General features: G+C 37.5%; 1 protein-coding gene across 4 annotated transcripts in view; it reads right to left on the bottom strand.

Annotated features, from left to right (window-relative positions):
• ANAPC1 (anaphase promoting complex subunit 1) overlaps positions 1-19714 on the bottom strand; it is a 123597-nt gene that overhangs the window by 21841 nt on the left and 82042 nt on the right. For all 4 annotated transcript variants that reach the window (XM_039474718.2, XM_074397002.1, XM_074397019.1 and 1 more), the window contains 10 exons: positions 16334-16568; positions 13218-13309; positions 11399-11533; positions 11144-11226; positions 9900-9978; positions 7958-8032; positions 2990-3066; positions 2400-2490; positions 2248-2301; positions 835-1028 (listed from right to left, as the gene is read on the bottom strand). In XM_039474718.2, the coding sequence (XP_039330652.1) occupies positions 835-1028; positions 2248-2301; positions 2400-2490; positions 2990-3066; positions 7958-8032; positions 9900-9978; positions 11144-11226; positions 11399-11533; positions 13218-13309; positions 16334-16568 (1115 nt within the window). The remainder of the gene's footprint in view (positions 1-834; positions 1029-2247; positions 2302-2399; positions 2491-2989; positions 3067-7957; positions 8033-9899; positions 9979-11143; positions 11227-11398; positions 11534-13217; positions 13310-16333; positions 16569-19714) is intronic.

Below are 19714 nucleotides of genomic sequence, written 5' to 3' on the forward strand. Positions count from 1 at the left end.
TAAAATGTGGTACAGTCATATAATGAAATGTAATACAACACTGAAACTTGAATAATCGATTGCTACATGCAACAGGCATCTTACAAACAAAATATTGAACGAAAGTAAAGTGCAAAAAGCTACATTGTATATAAATCAATTTAAATATCAAAAACAGGCAAAACCAACCTAAGGTGTTATGAGACTAGATAGTAGCTATCTTTGGGGAGAGGAAGATAATACTGATTGAGAGGGGTGCATGGCAGAAGCAGAGACGGGTGTTGCGAGTTGCGAGTGCTATATGGAATCTTGATCTACATGACAACAAAGAGATTTTTCTATGGTAGATAGCTCTTTGACCAGCACCTATGATCTGTACACCTTCTGCATATATGTTTTTACTCATTACAGATCATCTGAAGCCAGTGCAGTCTTATAAAGGATGTAGTAAGGAATGGCAGATGTTGGAAAAAGAGCAACAAAGTTGAAAACTAAGAAAATGTCACAGGATCTGGTAATAAATGATTTTGTTTGTAACCTTTTTGAGAAAGTGGCTTAGTGGAACGGTAAAATTTTTAACCAGTTGGGCATAGCAGTGATACAGTGAAGCACTGAACACAGACTTTTGAGAAATACAGTGATGCTCAGTGTCAGAGAGGATGCTAATTCTACTGAGTATACCGTAAGTTGACAGTTAAACAATAAAGAAGCCCATCAAGTGGAATAATGCTGCTAGATGAGCTAAGAGCTAGTAAGAGTTTTATTTTTTCATCGATCTTCAAGATCAAAGTAAGTCACCCTTACAGATCTCACCAATGAGATCTTTTCATTGGAAAAAAATACATATTCATTTACCTTCCTCCTCCCAAAAATAGAAGTCCAAGAGCCATGTGGTGGGCTAAGTGAAAGCCATAGTTCATTTCACCACCCGTTTTCATGTGTAAGAAGCGACAAAGCTGCAAAACCTTTAGGTTTCCGGAGCCAGCCATGACCATGGCAAGAGACAGCAGCACCACACTCAGACAAGTTTCTAGGTTGTAAGGACCTGTCTATAACGTAAAGAGATGATGTCACTGTAACGGTTGTGTTACATTTCTTTATTATCAGAATTAGCCATCATTAGAAGACTACAAAAGTTTGTAACTTAAAAAAAACTCTGTAAATACAAATATTTTCCCTGATTATGAAATATAAGTTCAATGGAGATCATTTCAAATATTGAATATCGAGAAGGTATAACAATCACTTGGAATGTCACACCCAAAGATAACTGGTATTAACATTTTGGCTTTTTCTCTGAATTTTTCCTTTATCTACACATATTTTTTTACAAATGAAATTGAGATGTTACTCTACACAATATTTTTTTTAACCTTTTAAATAATTATAAGCAAGCTTCCCTTACAAAAAAGTTGTGTTTTTTGTTTTGTTTGTTTGTTGAGACAGGGTCTCTCACTCTGTCACCCAGGCTGGAGTGCAGTGGCACAATCTCGGCTCACTACAGCCTCAGCCTCCTGCGGTCAAAGGATCCACCCACCTCAGCCTCCCAAGTAGTTGGGACTACATGTGTGTGTCACCACACCCAGTTAATTTTTTATTTTTGTATAGATGGGGTTTCCCTAGGTTGCCGAGGCTGATCTCAACCTCCTCGGTTCAAATGATCCTCCCACTTCAGCCTCCCAAATTTGCTAGGATTTTAGCATGAGCCACTGTACCCAGCCACAAAAAAATTCTTATATGACATGATTTTGGTAGCTCTACTGTATAAGAATGTATAATAGGCCATAATCAAATTTAATTAACTACTTTTAGACTTTTTTGACATTTCTAATTTTCTATATTATAAATAGTGTTGCATAAATCTATGTAGTTTTTGCCAGGAAAGAAAATCTCTTAGTTTTGTCATCAGAGAAGCAATGCATCAAAAGCAACTGAATCCTTACTAAGTACTAATAGTTTTTAAAAAGGAAAATTCCCAATATTTAATACTAAGAATTACATGAGGTATGACAATCCACGAGTGTTATGGCCTTTCTTATTCTCTTGTCACAAGGACTAGAAACCTGTGCATCCTTTAGGGTAATCATATTCTCGTCCAATTTAATATCCCAAAACAAAAATAAAAAGATGAGCTAATGGTTCTTCAAATCTCTTGTTCTACATTCAAACAAACAGCAAGGATATCTGACAACACATAAGTAACTGGATTATCAGTAAATTTTTTTCAAGTTTAATTTTATTCCCAAGGAGAATGATAAAAAGACTTACAACAGAAGCATTAGGTGCAGACAAATAAGTCATAAAATCTTTTGCAAATTTATGCTAGAAAAAAAAAGAAAAAATTCAAAGTTAAAAGAAGCATCTTAAGGCTTTGTTAAAACAAAACAAAAAAGAACACAGTAAACTAAAATAGTTCTTACCAAACAGTTAAATGCTGATAAGTTTTCTGAGCCAGCAAATCGAAAACCCAGAGACAAACAGGCTCCTGCAATTATGTAGACATGTGCTTGCCTGAAAACAAGTGACAAGAAATTTAATAGTCATTATTTTACTTTAAAATTAATTTTAGATAAGTAACAACGAATATTCCAGTTCTCTAAGCTAGCTTATATCTTTCTGGGAATGATCAAGTGTGCCTCTTCTCAGTCAGCAGATTTCTATATATGTATTTTTTTTTTCAGCAGAAGCATTGGGTCACCTTTACTTAAAAAGTTTGCCCCTTACCTATAGTTTCATATGCAACAAAAACAATTTTTAAAATTGTTGCCAATTTTTTAATAGAAAGGATAAAACAAAAATACATACAAGTTAAATCTCCAATATTGCTTTTTGAGCAAGAGCTCTATGCTTCAGAGAGCTTTAACCAACCTCATGAACCTCTGATGATGGTGAGAAATGTGTGGGCTTCAGAATTACTTAAATCAAAGACAACAGTACTCCTACATACTATATTTCAATTTATTTATCTGATAGTTGCTAGAATAGCTAATTTGCATTATACATCACTTACGACAAGGTTTCCAAATTCAAATCCTCTGAGCAAGGCAATTCGATTTCACTGAGAGAGATACTATTTTCTCTTATAATCTGTCAATACAGAAAGCAAGAATACTTTGATATCAATGTTCTAGTTATAAATATTTAATAATCTGAAGAATAACATACTGCTTATCATGGCCATATTCATATAAAGCAAGCTTTACCAAACTATTTCACTCAAAAGCCTATATTTTAATCATTTTGAATGTAATCAAATTTCAAATCTAAGATGGGTTAAGTAAAAATAACAATTAAATAGGGCTGAACAAACATAAATAGGAAGGCCTAAGTATATTCTGAATCAATAACAGGGTCATAATATTGCACATCAGTCAAATGAAATATAAAGATGATGGCTTTAAAATTGGGGCATGAGTGAGGGGAAGAAATGGGAAAAGAAAAATGGGAAAGAACTCTAATCAGATGTATCTTCCTTATGGGGCATTTCCAGCATTAATCCAACATACCTACCAGAGGTGAGGTTATTCACTAGGCTAATTACCCAAGCTAAGCTAAACTGTCAATAGTTACAATACTGTTTAGAAAAGACATCCAAAAAAAAGTCAAAAAAGATAAAGCTATATATTTGCTGAATTATGAATGCATTTAAGATTTATTCTTTTTAATCTTCTGAGAAGAACATTTCAGGATGTTTTCTTCAATACAACAATAAATATAGGCTGGGTGCAGTGGCTCACACCTGTAATCCCAGCACTTTGGGAGGCCAAGGCAGGCGGATCACTTGAAGTTAGGAGTTTGACACCAGCCTGGCCTCCATGGTGAAACCCTGTTTCTACTAAAAACACAAAAAAATTAGTTGGGCCTCTAATCCCAGCTAATCGGGAAGCTGAAGTATGAGAACCACTTGAGCCCGGGAAGTGGAAGTTGCAGTGAGCCAAGATTGTGCTACTGCACTCCAGCCTGGGTAACAGAATAAGACCCTGTCTCAGCCTCAAAAAAGTAAAATAAAATAAATATTCAGAAAGTACTTATGATACAGTCTTCTTATATACTGAATATTACCAAATCAAAGACTTAAAATATCTTTTTTTTTTCCTTGAGATAGGGTCTCCCTCTGTCACCCAGGTTGGAGTGCAATGGTGCAATCACAGCTCACTACAGCCCTACCTTCCAGATTCAAGCAATCCTCCCATCTCAGCTTCCCAAGTAACTAGGACTACAGATGCATACCACCACGCTTGACTAATTTTTGTATGTTTTTTGTAGTGATGGGATCTTGCTGTGTTGCCCAGGCTGCTCTTGAACTCCTGGGCTCAAGTAACCCACCTGCCTTGGCCTCCCAAAGTGCTAGAATTACAGGCATGAGTCACCATACTCTGTCTGTAAAGCATTTTATGAAAGAAAAGGTGCTATGAAGATGCCAGTTGTTATTTTACATATGCCCTAAGTTCAAACAGACAAGCAGTTTACAAAGTGACCTTTTAAAAAAAAAAAAAAAAAAATCCTCCTTTTAATGCTAGGTTGCTCACTGCAAGGAACCCTACTCCAGAATCAATGTAGCTCCAGGTGAGAACTTGGAGAGAAGTGGAGGCTGATAGGAAATATCAATGAGGACAATTGTGAAATTGTTATCTTTCCCATTTGTAGTGTCCCTGATGTAATAAAGATCAAATGTAACATTTTATAAAGTCTGAAGTTAAAAAATATATATATATATTATTATACTAAAAGTCCAAAAACCATATTAATTGTCTTTAGCTGCTTTTATAACAAAATAAGACAATAAGCTTAACAAATGGGCACGGCTATATTCCAAAAAAATTTTATTTGTAAAAATCAGGTGGGCTTTAATTAACTAACTCCTGATCTCAAGGCACTGGCGTGAAAACAAAAGCAAGCAGATCTAGAGGGAAGAGTTGATACATAGAAAACAGGGAACACCATTACATTTTCCTTTCCATGGTTTCTGCTCTGAAAGCAGGTCTGAGCCAAGAAAGATGGCAAAAACTACAGTTAAAAGTACACAACCTTCTTGGCCTTAACAACCAGGATACAAAGAAACACCACACTCATTGGGAGGTGAGGACAGAATATTACAAAGGAGAGAGCCACAGAGACAGGGCCCCAAGTTCTGAATATAAATTCTGTGCAAATGTCCGCCTGACCCACAAACCATGTGTGCACAGGGCAGACTCCAACAGTACACACAGGATAAAGACGTGCACCGAGATTAGAACTAGCAACCAAGAAAGGCTGACAATTTGATTCCAAGTAAATTAACTGGTTGTTTTAAAACAAAACGTATATATCTGTATGTACTGTGCCTGAACTACAATGTGGTTTAGGCTAACACACATTCTCCTGCGAATCTAGAACTTTGGTACATGCAAGGCAGAGGGTAACTTATCTACACGTCAGCTCCCAAGTACTTGGGCGCTGAGTCTCTGATGAGCTTCCCTGGTAGACAACCTCAACCTGTACCTCATATCATATACAAAATTACTTTGAAATGAATTATGTAACTGTAAAACTAAAACTTTGGAGGCTTTTAGAGAAAAGTAGAAGAGCTTATCTTCATGATGGGGTTAGAAAAATGTTTTGCTTCATAGGAATAAAGAATAACCATAAAAGAAAAAACTGACAAATTAGACATTATTTAACACTGTAAAATTTTCTGCTCATCAAAATTATTACTAAGAAAATGAATATGAAAGCCACAGACTGGGAAGGATATTTGCAAAAGAAATCTGACAAAGAACAGGTTTCTAGAATGCATTAAAAAACTCCAGCGATCAAGACCATCCTGGTCAACATGGTGAAACCCTGTCTCTACTAACAAAATACAAAACATTAGCTGGGCATGGTGGCACGTGCCTGTAATCCCAGCCACTCAGGAGGTTGAGGCAGGAAAATTGCCTGAACCCAGGAGGCGGAGGTTGCGGTGAGCCAAGATCGCGCCATTGCACTCCAGCCTGGGTAACGAGAGCGAAACTCCGTCTCAAAAAAAAAAAACTCCAGCACGCAGTAATAAAAACAATACAATTTTTTTAGAAATAAGCAAAAAACATGAACAGACACTTCACAGAAAAAGATAGATGGAGCCAGGCACAGTGGTTCACGTCTGTAATCTCAGCACTTTGGGAGGCTGAGCCAGGCAGATCACAAAATCACGAGATTGGAGCCATCCTGGCCAACACAATGAAACTCTGTCTCTGCTAAAAATACAAAAATTAGCTGGGCATGGTGACACATGCCTGTAGTCTCAGCTACTTGGGAGGCTGAGGCAGGAGAATTGCTTGAACCCAGGAGGTGGAGGTTGTAGTGAGCTGAGATCGCACCACTGTACTCCAGCCTGGCAACAGAGCGGCTCCATCTCAAAAAAAAAAAAAAAAAGATGTAGGACCAATAAAAAAGTTCTCAATGTCAATAGCCAGCAGAGAAATGCAAACTTAAGCAATGAGATATCATTACATACTCAGCAGCACTAAAATTTAAAAAACTAACATCACTAAAAATTGGTGAAATAGCCAACATTCTCAAACACTGTTGGTCAATGTGTAAAATGGTACAGCTGCTTTGGGAAAAGGTTTACTGGTTCTAATAAAGCTAGATATACCATCTACCCTATGCCTCAGTAATTCCAACCCTACCTAATAGGACTACAAATGGGATACATAGGTTGAGCATCCCTAATCCGAAAATCCAAAATCTAAAATGCTCCAAAATCTGAACCTTTTTGAGCATTAACATGATGCTCAAAGGAAATGCTCATTGGAGTATTTCGGACTTCAGAGTTTCAAATTAGGGATACTCAATCATTAAGTATAATTTCAAGTATTCCAAAATCCAAAAACACTTCTGGTCCCAAGCATTTCAGATAAGAAATAATCTGTACCAACTAACAATAAAAAGGACGAACTATCAATATGCTCAATATCTCAAAAACACTGAAAGAAGTCTTATACAAAAGGGTATATGCTGCCATGTAACTTTATTAATATAAAGTTCTACATTAGAAGAGTAACGTATTTTGGGGAAAAAACAAAATGCATATTGGTTGCCCTGGGGGTAGGGGTAAATGCACATAGCGGGAAGTGGCACAAGGGACAGAGGCTTCTGTTTCCACAGGCCTATGTGTTAGTCAAATTGTATCCAGTAGGATACTTAAGATTTGTGCATTTCACAATATATAAATTTTATCTTAAAAAGAAAAAAATGTAAATATCAATTCTAGTTAATACACATGGCATAATTTTAGCATGGAGTGTATTACTGTTTGTAACTAACATTGAAATTCATCAAAAAATGCTGGATTAGACAGAGAAATAGATAAGTGGATAGATAAGTGATTAAACATGTTTATACAGTAAAATATTATTATAGAATCTATTGGTGATACGGACATGCATAGAAAGTTCTTTCAACCTTTGAGATTTTTCTTCTGAAAATACTGAAAAAAAAACCTACATAGCACTCTCAAGGATAAAAAGAAATTGAGACCACTAGACATGGACAGTTGACTAACGGCAGTGGCTAGTCACAATATTTGATTTTGAGTTTTTACCTAAAGAATCTGTTTATTGTTAACTAGTATACTTGGCTTATCGAATAAATATGATATAAAGTAATTAAAAGAAGTTATATTAAGAGATCTAAAATTGTCATAAAATAGCATCTTAGAAGTGCATAATTATGATAAAAATTATCAAAAACACTCTTTTAGAGTATTTTAGCATACATACTTAATTTTTTCTTTAAGTGCACACAACACAATGTTCATATTTAATTTTTTAAAACTACCATTTCAAGAGATCTGAGGCAAAAAGAGAAGACTGTGGTCTGTGCAGCACAGAATCTTAAAATGAAAGTTCTTATCAAGATTGCCTTCATAAGAAACAATATTTTATAGGATTTTGGAAAATCCCATAAGAAATCATAATTTTATGTTACTAAAGATATAATATTTATATGTACTTACTTGAGGAACATTGCTGTCAACCCACTTGGAATTTGGTAAAATATCATCCCACAGAATCAGGCATCGAGCAAGTGTCTTAAAAATGCAACAGAGATAAAATTAATTAGAGCACGGAAAGTTCATAGATTTTATAATGATAATAATAAACAGAACAATTTAAGAATCAGTTCCCAACTGATGACAATTTTGAAAAATAAGTACATACAAATGCAGGAAAGTATGTACTGATAAACCTATTGTAAGTTGAAAATACATTTAGGCCAGGCTCGTGGCTCACGCCTGTAATCCCAGCACTTTGGGAGACCAAGGTGGGCAGATTACTAAGACCAGGAGTTTGAGACCAGCTTGGCCAACATGGTGAAGCCCCACCTCTACTAAAAATACAAAAATTGGCCGGACATGGTGGCACACGCCTGTAGTCTCAGCTATTCAGGAGGCTGAGGCATAAGAATCACTTGAACCGGGCCGGGCGCGGTGGCTCAGCCTGTAATCCCAGCACTTTGGGAGGCCGAGGCGGGTGGATCACGAGGTTGAGAGATCCAGACCATCCTGGTCAACATGGTGAAACCCCGTCTCTACTAAAAATACAAAAAATTAGCTGGGCATGGTGGCACGTGCTTGTAATCCCAGCTACTCAGGAGGCTGAGGCAGGAGAATTGCCTGAACCCAGGAGGTGGAGGTTGCGGTGAGCCGAGATCACGCCATTGCACTCCAGCCTGGGTAACAAGAGCGAAACTCCGTCTCAAAAAAAAAAAAAAGAATCGCTTGAACCAAGGAGGCAAAGTTTGCAGTGAGCCAAGATGGCGCCATCGAACTCCAGCCTGGGTGATAGAGTAAGACTCCATCTCATAAAAAGTAAAAAAGAAAATATAATACACCTCGGCTGCCAAACATCACAGCTTTGCCTCAACTACCTTAAACATGCTCCCAACACTCATATTAGCCTACAACTGGGTGAAATTCTCTGTCAGCATAGTAAACTATAGAGTATGGATCATTTACCCTCATGACTGCATGGCTGACTGGAAGCTGCAGCTTGCTGCTGTTGTCCAACACCATGAGGGCATCATACCACATATCACTAGCCCAAGAAAAAATTAAAATTCCAAATTGGAAGTACAGTTTCTACTGAATAAGTGCTGCTTTCACACTATGGTTAAGTTAAAAAATCTAAGTTAAACCATCCTAAGTTAGGGACTGTTCTGCAGTATCAACCTAAACTACTTATTAAAATAAAGATTTAAATTTTAACAAAGAAAAACTAAAATTGAATTGAACATAAAGTTTAGAGGGCTCCAGGGGAAACTTTTTAAAACATACTCTGGAAAAGAAAAAAAATCACAAAGGAAAGAATCACAGTTCTATCTACATCGTAATTTAAAAGTTTCTATATGCGAAGTTTAAACACCAGAAAAAAAAGAATTGGAGGGAAAATTTTAGACAATTATGTCAAACTGTTATTTTCTTTAGATTCAACCTTAACAGTATTATTACATCCCTGATAGTAATCCAAAAATGTAAAATAAAAAGTAGTTAAAAAAGCCCTAATCACTTGTTGCTTTTTAGGAAGTTTTGAATAATAATGTGAGAAGGTAAAATGACGCTCCAAGTATTATATATCAATGTGGATAACTTTCTTGGGATTCCCAAAGTCCCATTTGAGAAATTTCAAATGAACAATGCCAATTAGATATGCATGACAAATTAAAAATGATAGGCTCTCTTGTAAAGACATTTATGTTTGCAAGGTTTTTTTGTTGTTGTTTTTGTTTTTAAGGAGACCAGCTTGTGCTGCCCAGGCTGGTCTCAATCTCCTGGGCTCAAGCAATCCTGCTGCCTCAGCCTCAGCTGCTACAGGCATGAGCCACCGTACCAGGCTTGCAAGCTAAGAACCATAAATAGACTCCTAATATTAACAGAAATCAAAAATGACAAAGCATACCCTAAGCAAGAGAAATTCTGGCTTCACAAAGTCCAACAAATACATGGTGTCAGGAGCTCGGAGCCAATCTGCAATGGATCTGGTGGTGAAGGATAACAGTAAGGGACACTGCATAAGTAGAGGGCAAGACAATCAAGAATCTCAAGATCTATTTCAAAATATTTCTTCTCACTCCACCACTGCTATATATTTTTTTCACAACACTTTACACGTTCTAACGTAACAGTTACTCTACATGGACATGTAGGTCTGACTATAGTATAAGCCCCATGAGGGCAGATATTTTTAGTTTTGTTTAATGAAATATCCCCAGTGCCAAGGAAGCATGGACCTACACATTCATCCAAATACTAAGTGATAAATAACTATTTTAAACCACTTTGTTAATTCTGCACATATTCACTTTTTCTAAACAGAGAAATGTAGAACACTGAAAAACTCCTTGAATCTTAGAATTATTTTTTAATTAATAGATTTAACACATAGCATAATGTCTTGTACTCAACTTACTCTTCTATGCAAAGTGCAGGCATAAATGCCATAGGTCTACTTTCAAGTGTGAGTACTAATATAGCAAGTTGGGAAAGTAGAACATTTGGTGATTACAAAAGCTCCTGAACTAGGCAGAAACCACTGTTTTACATGGTAACCAAGATCAGACTAACAATAAGTATTTTTGGCTTAACCAGTCTGAACAGCAAGATGCTAAATTATTATTATTATTATTACTTTTTTTTTTTTTAAGACAGGGTTTCACCATGTTGGTCAGGCTGGTCTTGAACTTCCGACCTCAGGTGACCCACCCACCTTGGCCTCCAAAGTGCTTGGATTACAGGCATGAGCCACCAAGCCCGGTCAAGATGCTAAATTAATGAAACAAATGTGGGCATTGTTTGGATGTTACTGATTATCAACTACAAAACAAATGAACAGAAATTGAAAACTATATTGTCAAATACCATTAAAATAGCCAAATACATTATTTCTAGGTAAAAATCTTTATAACTTCACATACTGTAAGTTTTCTTTCAAAAACTTACAGTTTGGACATGTATGTCTGACTATTACATAAGCTCCATGAGGGAAGGTATTTTCTTTCAAAAACTTACAGTATTTGAAAGAATGAAAATCAGCTTCATCTAGCACAAGGGAAATAAATACAGGAGATAACTGAATTTTACAACCAGGGTCAGAAAGGATATCACACTGTCATGGTGGGAGGAAGGGTGGGTGGATAGAAATACCTGTTATTAGTTTTTAAGTAGATCATAGCCAAAGCTAGAGTAGCACCTGGACAAGTCACATCCACATTTATGGTATCGCCCTCCTATTGAAAAGAGAGTTTATGCATGTGAGAGTTCTGAATTATTATAAAATTCCTCTGAATAATAGCTATGCTTAAAATGAACATATTTACCAATGTTAGCATAAACACTAGTATTTTGCAATTTGCTTCCTAGCTTCCAGAATTTTGATCTGTTACTCTGATGTGTACTTACTTTGATTTGATAACTTGGAGATTTATGTTTCTCCCTATGCATTCCTGTTTGAAAGCGCCTATGTCCTCCAACCATGTACTGATAGAGCTGCTCAGGCACATTGAGATCAGACATACCTATCAAATTGCTGCCATGCTGGAAAATGAAAATAACAGACAAGTGAAAAGAAATCTTACGGAGGTAGATTCCTAACACATACTCATGACAAATATAAAAATGAACTAATTTCAAAGCAGGGTATTTTGAGTTTGGGTTTTTTTAAATTTCCAATTTAAAACGAATATTAATCATGAGAAAATACTCAAACTACTATTAATTCTCTTATAAAGTTTTAATAAAGTATGTTCAATTTTAAGTACTTCCTTAAAAATACCTAAGAGCTTCAGAGTTACATTTAACAATAAAGGAAAATATTAGTTATATAATTAAAACCTGAACTGTAAATACCTGAATACTTTCATTATTGTACTTAAGAACTTTTCCAACAAAAATAACTGTGATAATAAAGAGCAATTTATTGAATGCTCTATGCCAGGCACAATTTTGTGTATTTAACATGAACGAAAAGCCGTATCAAATAGCTACTAATAAAAACACTATTTATAAATAAGGAAAGTGAGGCACAGAGGGATTAAGCCCAAGGTTATACAGCTATTATAGTAAGTTGCAGGGCTATATATAAAACATGGCCATCCGGCTCAACAATCCATAAGCTGATTAAACAACAGACACTAATGCAGTTAAATGACTTGACTCATGAGTTAGGACCAGAATTCAAGTTGCAATTCCCTGTATGATTATCTTCCATTGTACCACCAGCCTCTTTAGCTCATATGCCAATGTGAATTCAAGGCCCCAACAGATAGTAAACCACAAGGCGGATTTCCAGAACACATATGAGAAAAAACTCCTTCCATTATAACTTTCTTTATATCATTTAGCTTGGCCATAACAACGTATTGCTGGGGTTTTTTTTTTAAGGGGAACCACATTTCAAGTGAAAGAATTATTTAATGAAATGTTTTTGGTAATTCTGTACCCATCTCTTAGATGGAGTTAAAGATAGATCAGCCTGATATTGCATTTTGTCACAAGGCTGATGCTACTGGGGCAACGTTCTGTGATAGACAGCAAACATCACTCCGGCAAAAGAGGGTTAGGATTTGTTTCTGGCGGTTACTATAGACTCTTAAGGGTCCCTATCATATATGTTTTTACTAGTTTCTGTTTTCAACTGTTGTAGGTGGTCACTTATTCATTGCACATCTTAAACTCTTTAAAAAAAAAATCAGCCGGGCGCGGTGGCTCAAGCCTGTAATCCCAGCACTTTGGGAGGCCGAGGCGGGTGGATCACGAGGTCGAGAGATCGAGACCATCCTGGTCAACATGGTGAAACCCCGTCTCTACTAAAAGTGCAAAAAATTAGCTGGGCATGGTGGCACGTGCCTGTAATCCCAGCTACTCAGGAGGCTGAGGCAGGAGAATTGCCTGAGCCCAGGAGGCGGAGGTTGCGGTGAGCCGAGATCACGCCATTGCACTCCAGCCTGGGTAACAAGGGCGAAACTCAGTCTCAAAAAAAAAAAAAAAAAAAAAAATCATTCCCCTTAGGTTGTTCATGAACACTGTAAGCTGGAGGAAAGAAATCTTAAAACCCTACTCTTCACTACAGTTTCTCTCCATTTGCAAATCTGGTACTTTGAAAAATATCCAAAAAGACATAGTAAGGGACAGCATTCAGGTTTAGGTGTCAAGGTTATTTGTCTCAACACTATGGATTTGTCTATTACTACATGGTGGGGAAGGCACAGACTATGCTTACCCCCAAGCAGACCATGCCCAGGGCCAAGCCAGCAGCTAAGGAGTATGACTCTCTGTCAGTGCAGTATTCCATTTCAGGACCAGGAGGCCGTCCTGTAAAAAGAAAAGCAACACAGTTCAAACTAGCCTCTCAAAATCTCAACTCACAAAAATCTTAGAGTTAACTTTCTACAAGTTGCACTGGAGATACGAATGAAATATAACTCCATTCAGAAAGTTATGACACTATAATAAATCATGTCCACAACTGTAGGTTCAACTACCAAAAAAAAAAAGGCCCCAAAATAGATCTTTTTAATTTGCCAATTTAAGTCTTCATAAGCAACGACACTCAAATACTGTGAAACTTTCAGTCTTAACAAAAAAATTGCTTAGTAGAAAAAAATTTTTAAAGGGAAGAGTATTCAAAAAAAGTTTTATTTAAAAAAAAAAAAAAATTCAGGGGGTGTGGTACCTCATGCCTATAATCCCAGCACCTTGAGAGGCCAAGGCAGGTGGATTACTTGAGGCCAGGAGTTCAAGACCAGCTTGGCCAATATGAGTGAAACTCTATCTCTACTAAAACTACAAAAATTAGCTGGGCATGGTGGCAGGTACCTGTAATCCCAGCTACTCAGGAGGCTGAGGCAGGAGAACTGCTTGAACCTGGGAGGCGGAGGTTGCAGTGAGCCGAGATCAGGTCACTGCACTCCAACCTGGGCAACAAAGCGAGACTCCATCTCAACAACAACAACAACAAAAATTTCTTGCATTTTGCTTTCATTATTTTCAAATCCTCTCATCACATGTGGTGAAACATGTTCAAATGATGATAGTGAATAAGGATGTCACTTACTTTTTTTCTAAGTTGTTAAATATTACGTTAAGAAACTTATTTCAAGTCTATATATTAATGAGCCCTACTATGGTAGAATTTTTGTGTATTAATCCTAGAAGTTTGACTGGATGCAAAACTCAAACTTCTAAAAAGCACCCTATAACTCTAATGCTACCCTGTATAAAATGATAAAATGAACTATGTATTAAAACCCTTCCCTCTGAAAAAATGTTCACATTCCTGAAATTTTATCCCTATAGGAAAAAAACGCAATTTAAAAAAAAGAAAGGCCGGGCGCGGTGGCTCAAGCCTGTAATCCCAGCACTTTGGGAGGCCGAGGCGGGTGGATCACGAGGTCAAGGGATCGAGACCATCCTGGACAACATGGTGAAACCCCATCTCTACTAAAAAAATACAAAAAATTGGCTGGGCATGGTGGCACATGCCTGTAATCCCAGCTACTAAAGAGGCTGAGGCAGGAGAATTGCCTGAACCCAGGAGGCGGAGGTTGCAGTGAGCCGAGATCGCACCATTGCACTCCAGCCTGGGTAACAAGAGCGAAACTCCGTCTCAAAAAAAAAAAAAAAAGAAAAAGAAAAAAGAGTTGCCGTGGTGGCTCATGCCTGTAATCCCAGCATTTTGGGAGGCTGAAGTGGGCAGATTACTTGAGATCAGGAATTCGAGACCAGCCTGGCCAACATGGAGAAATCCTGTCTCTACTAAAACTACAAAAATTAGCCAGGCGTGGTGGCAGACACCTGTAATCCCAACTACTTGGGAGGCTGAGGCAGAAGAATAGCTTGAATTCAGGAGGCAGAGGCCGCAGTGGGCTGAGATCACACCACTGCACTCCAGCCTGGGCAACAGAGCAAGATGTCATCTAGAAATAAATAAATAAATAATGAAAATTTTAAGAAAGAAAAAAAAAATCACGCAAAGGTAATCAGTATAATGTTTATACAAAACAGCAAAAGATTATTAGAAACAATCTAAAAAGTTCTAAAAAAAAAAAAATTAGGTATTTTATAGACCATCAACTCAATGATATACAAAATTTATTTTTAAAATAATTTATAACAATGATCTATAGAAACAGAATTTTAATGTACATTATGACAATAATTACATAAAAAGGCATACACATATGAATTTAAAATGAAATCTTCTATATACCATATGAAAGAGGTATGCCACAGCTCTGTGACTGTGCAATGACATCATCAGACATCATCATGATATAGCCAAAGAACGGTAAACTACTTTGCAGATGAACCTGCTTTAATAATCAGTGTTGAATATTTTCTGAATAAGTGTTTTTCAGATCTATAACTTATGCTACTATGTATTTTGATAGGAGAAACATTACAACTTTGTGAATAATTTCATTTATCATTACAGTAAACTAAATTATGGGTCCCAATCTTCACTGGTTCTCTCTTAGGTTTCTGTCAACAACACTAGATAAACACGCCCTCCAGCCTGGGTCCCAGAATAAGGCAGGTGAGGCAGAACAGCAGCAGAGCAGCCGGCCTACATATCTACAGCTTAAAGCAGAGCTGCCTGGGCCAATGTTATGTCTGTTTGTATGTAGCATCACTGTGGCAATAGCTATCTGATACAATTCTACTAAAGAATAATATATCTTTAACAGTATATTCAGAAATACATATAGAAAAGATCTTGAATAGGACATGTAAGTATGTAACTAAATTGTTGAGCATACCAATAGCATTCCATTTGGCAGAAAAAGATGACAACACATAATACAGACTTCCATAAAGTTTGGACCCAATAAAAACCAGAGAAAATGTTCACCGAAGTGTGTGCACCTTACCATTTCCAGGTTCAATCACCAACATACCCACCAGCATGTAAAGGAGGAAAGCAGGAGTAGTGCTATTATCCAACCGAGTAAACACTGTGATATTAGGAACCAAAACAATCTATTCTGAGTTTTAAGTGCAGGCCACTGCTGGACACTGCTGGTAAAGACAGAGCAGGATAAACAGCATACTCATATACTCATATGTGATTAAAACCACAGGTACCTCATTAAATGTGACCACTGGAATTTAGGAATGAGCTAACAAATAAACACGGAGGCTAATAACCTGCAGTTTACATTAGCCTTGGATAACATTACTTAGAGGTTTTTTCTTTTAATTAGTACTAGATCATTCTGTGCTCAAAAAAGCTACTGGTCTTTCCTTAATTCTTATCATTTTACTATCATTTTTACTTGGGTTCATGTGGAGTGCAGAGTGCATGCCTATGAAAATTCAGCATTATTTATCCCATACCTATCTCAGCCAACAGGACTTCAGCAGTATGTCTGTGAGCTGTTCCTTGATATACAAGGCCAATGCCAACCACTGCAGCCACTTGAACATTGTGAGGAACATCCAGCTCTGTGGATGTTGGGGGTAAGAGAGCAGGAATGTGAATGCTAAGAAGTCGAGTAATAGACATATCCATAGTGCCTAGTTTTGCAGCAGAAACACCAAGTAGCAGTCCAATGCTTGTCATTTCATGGCCCTAAGATAGAAACAAAACAAATACATCATTTAAAATAAAATACTGCTTGCCACTTTCAGTAAGTACCTTTATGTTGACAGTCATGGTGAGAGGCACTGAGAATGTAGTGGTAAACTAAACAAACATGGTCCTTGCTCTCACAGACTTAATGCCTTAATAGGAAAAAAAAGTGTTAAATTAAAAAATATAAACAAATACATTATTAAAAAGTCATACAATAATAAAGTACAAAGTATTATGAAAGAGTATTTTAAAATGGCTTAATTTAGATTGGGAGGGACTAGAGGATTATTAGGGATAAAATCTCTAAAGATTATACAAAGAAATTTATGTTAGGACCTAAAGGATGAAAATACATTAGCCAGGAAAAGTGGCAGAAAGGGGGACACTCAAGTTTAGAAGGTAAGGAAGACTGTTTCAGGTGATAAAACAGCAAGTAAGTAAATGGCTCAGAAGTGATTCAGAAATAAACCCTCACATTAACATCAACTGACCGCAAGGGTGCCAAGACAATTCAATAGGTAAAGGACAGTCTTCAAAAAACGGTGATGGGACAAGTGGAAAGACACATGCAAAAGAATGAGGCTGGACGCAACACAATATAACAAGTGTTGGCAAAAATATGGAGAGATTGGAACTCTCATGTATCACTGATGGGGTTGTAAAATGGTGCAGCCATTCTGAAAAACAGTTTATAGTCTGAAAAACAGTTTATAGTTCCTCAAAAAGTTAAAGAGTTGCCATATAACCTAGTAATTCCACTCCTAAGTATGAGGAATTTTGCATCCACACAAAAACATGTATACAAATGTTCATAGCAGTATTATTCATAATAGCTAAAAAGTAAAAATAATCCAAATATCCACCAACTTATGAATAAAATGTACATTTATAAAATATTTATTCAACAATAAAGAGGAATGAATTGCTGATAGATGGCACATCATGGATGAACACTGAAATCATCAGACTAAGTGAAAGAAGCCCATCCTAAAAGACCATATTTTGTATGACTCCTTTTATATGAAAGGTCCAGAAAATGCAAACCCATAGAGACAGAAAGCAGATTAGTGGTTGGAAGGAAATGAAGTGAAGGTGGGAAGTGGGGTAGAAGAAAGGGGAGTCACTGCTAGTGGTGGGTACAAGGTTCCTTTACGGTATGACAAAATGTTCTAAAATTAACAGTAGTGATGGATGCACAACTCTGTGAATATACTAAAAAGCAATGTACTATACACTTTAAACAGTGAATTTTATACTATGTGAATTTTACATATTTATATAAATGAAGATTCTTTTAAAAATAAGGCTGTGAAGTGAAAGAATTTAGTTTTCCAGGGAGCTAAAAAAGCCAATCTGTATGGTTGGAGTGTGGGGAGCAAGAAGAAGAGTGGGACGAGGTGCAAAGTCCCACGCCTGTAATCCCAGCACTTGGGAGGCCGAGGTGGGTGGATCACCTGAGGTCAGAAGTTCAAGACCAGCCTTAACAACATGGTGAAACCCTGTCTCCACTAAAATACAAAAATTAGCCAGGTGTGGTAGTGCACACCTGTAATCCCAGCTACTCGGGAGGCTGAGGCAGGAGAATCACTTGAACTTGGGAGGCAGAGGTTGCGGTGCGACAAGATCACGCCACTGCACTCCAGCCTAGGTGACAGACCGAAACTCCATCTCAAAAAAAAAAAAAGAACAGTGGTACCAAGTAGGGCTGGAGAAGTGAACAGGATGACACCAGCTCTTGGAATGTATATTAAGAGCAAGGGTCAATTGCCCTTTGCCCTATGATGTTGGAAATGTTGGCCTTGTTCTAAACCAGTTTCCCTTCACAGAAGTTCAGCCATTGTGTGGGATCAGAATAAGGTCCTGGGGCAACTAAGTATCTGGCCAAAGGTACAACTTGGTGTTATCCAAAGGACCTTGGTGTTATCTGAAGTCCCCAACAGCCTATTCAGGTGTTAGACAAAGACTTCCAATCTTTCCTATCATGTTTTCCCTACTGCTCTTCTGAGAAATGTTGCTTAGTTATGTGCCTCTTTGACAAACTGCTTTTCAGCGCAGGATGCTGGGCTATGCCTGATGAGGCTAAATAAACTGCCAGCCAAATGAGAATTATAGACAATAACATGCAGGGACCCCCTGGACTCATCTTAGTCTTGAGCTCATATAGAATTCAGACAGAGAAATCCAAGCAGTCAACAAGGAAGGTCAAGGCTGAGCGCAAGTGAACACAACTACTCCTGCTGGCTTGATCCTCACCCGGCCATAAATGGCGATCGTGCACCCAATCATGACCAAGGCAAGCCTGAGAGTCGCCCTGGACTGTAGGACAACAGAGGGAAAGATTAAGGACGCCTTTTTCTCCCCTCTCTCTTTCTAGATGGGTAGGCTGCACTCCTCTTAAGTGCATCTTGAGACATTGGGACTCCTTTGATCCTCAGACTGAAAAAAAAAAAAAATGCCTGGTATTTATCAGTACCAAGGCTTGGCCCAGCTAGAAGTTGGAAGATAGGGAAGACCTAGCCAGCTGGGGGAAATATTAATTATAATACTATCCTATAGCTAGATCTCTTCTACTGCAGAGAAGGAACATGGTCCAAAATTCCATACGTATAGGCCTCTTTTGTCCTGCGGGATAACCTCAAGTGTTGAATCAACCCTGTACTTGATATCCAGCAAGGCAGAGTTAAACCAGACAGAAGGTAAAAACCAGTGAGGCCCCTGCACCAGCCCAGGTCCCAGCTCCTCTTCGATCATCTTATTCCCCTTAAACAGGCCCCCTTTTAGACATTCATTCTGTTAGAAGAGCTCAATCTGGATGCTCTCCGGAATCACTTCTTCCTTTACATGAATTGAAATGCCTAGCAAATATGGTCCTATCAATGTACAAGTCCCCTCTTCTTTATAAGATTTAAGGCAGGTAAAAGAAAATCTAAGAAAATTTTGATGACCTTGATAGGTATACTGAAGCCTTTCAGTACTTAACCTCCTTGTGAAATTTGTTTTTTCTCGCCTAGAGGCCATCAAACTCCAAATGGTCATCCAAATGGAACCTGGTTGATGGCTCCCTTTTATCAGGAACCCTTAAATAGGCCTCTAAGAGAAATCTGACTGCTGTTTCCCAAACAACAAGCCCTGTCAGCATGAAG

Source organism: Saimiri boliviensis, chromosome 1 (assembly GCF_048565385.1).
Source record: "Saimiri boliviensis isolate mSaiBol1 chromosome 1, mSaiBol1.pri, whole genome shotgun sequence".
In the NCBI taxonomy this organism is placed as follows: Eukaryota; Metazoa; Chordata; class Mammalia; order Primates; family Cebidae; genus Saimiri; species Saimiri boliviensis.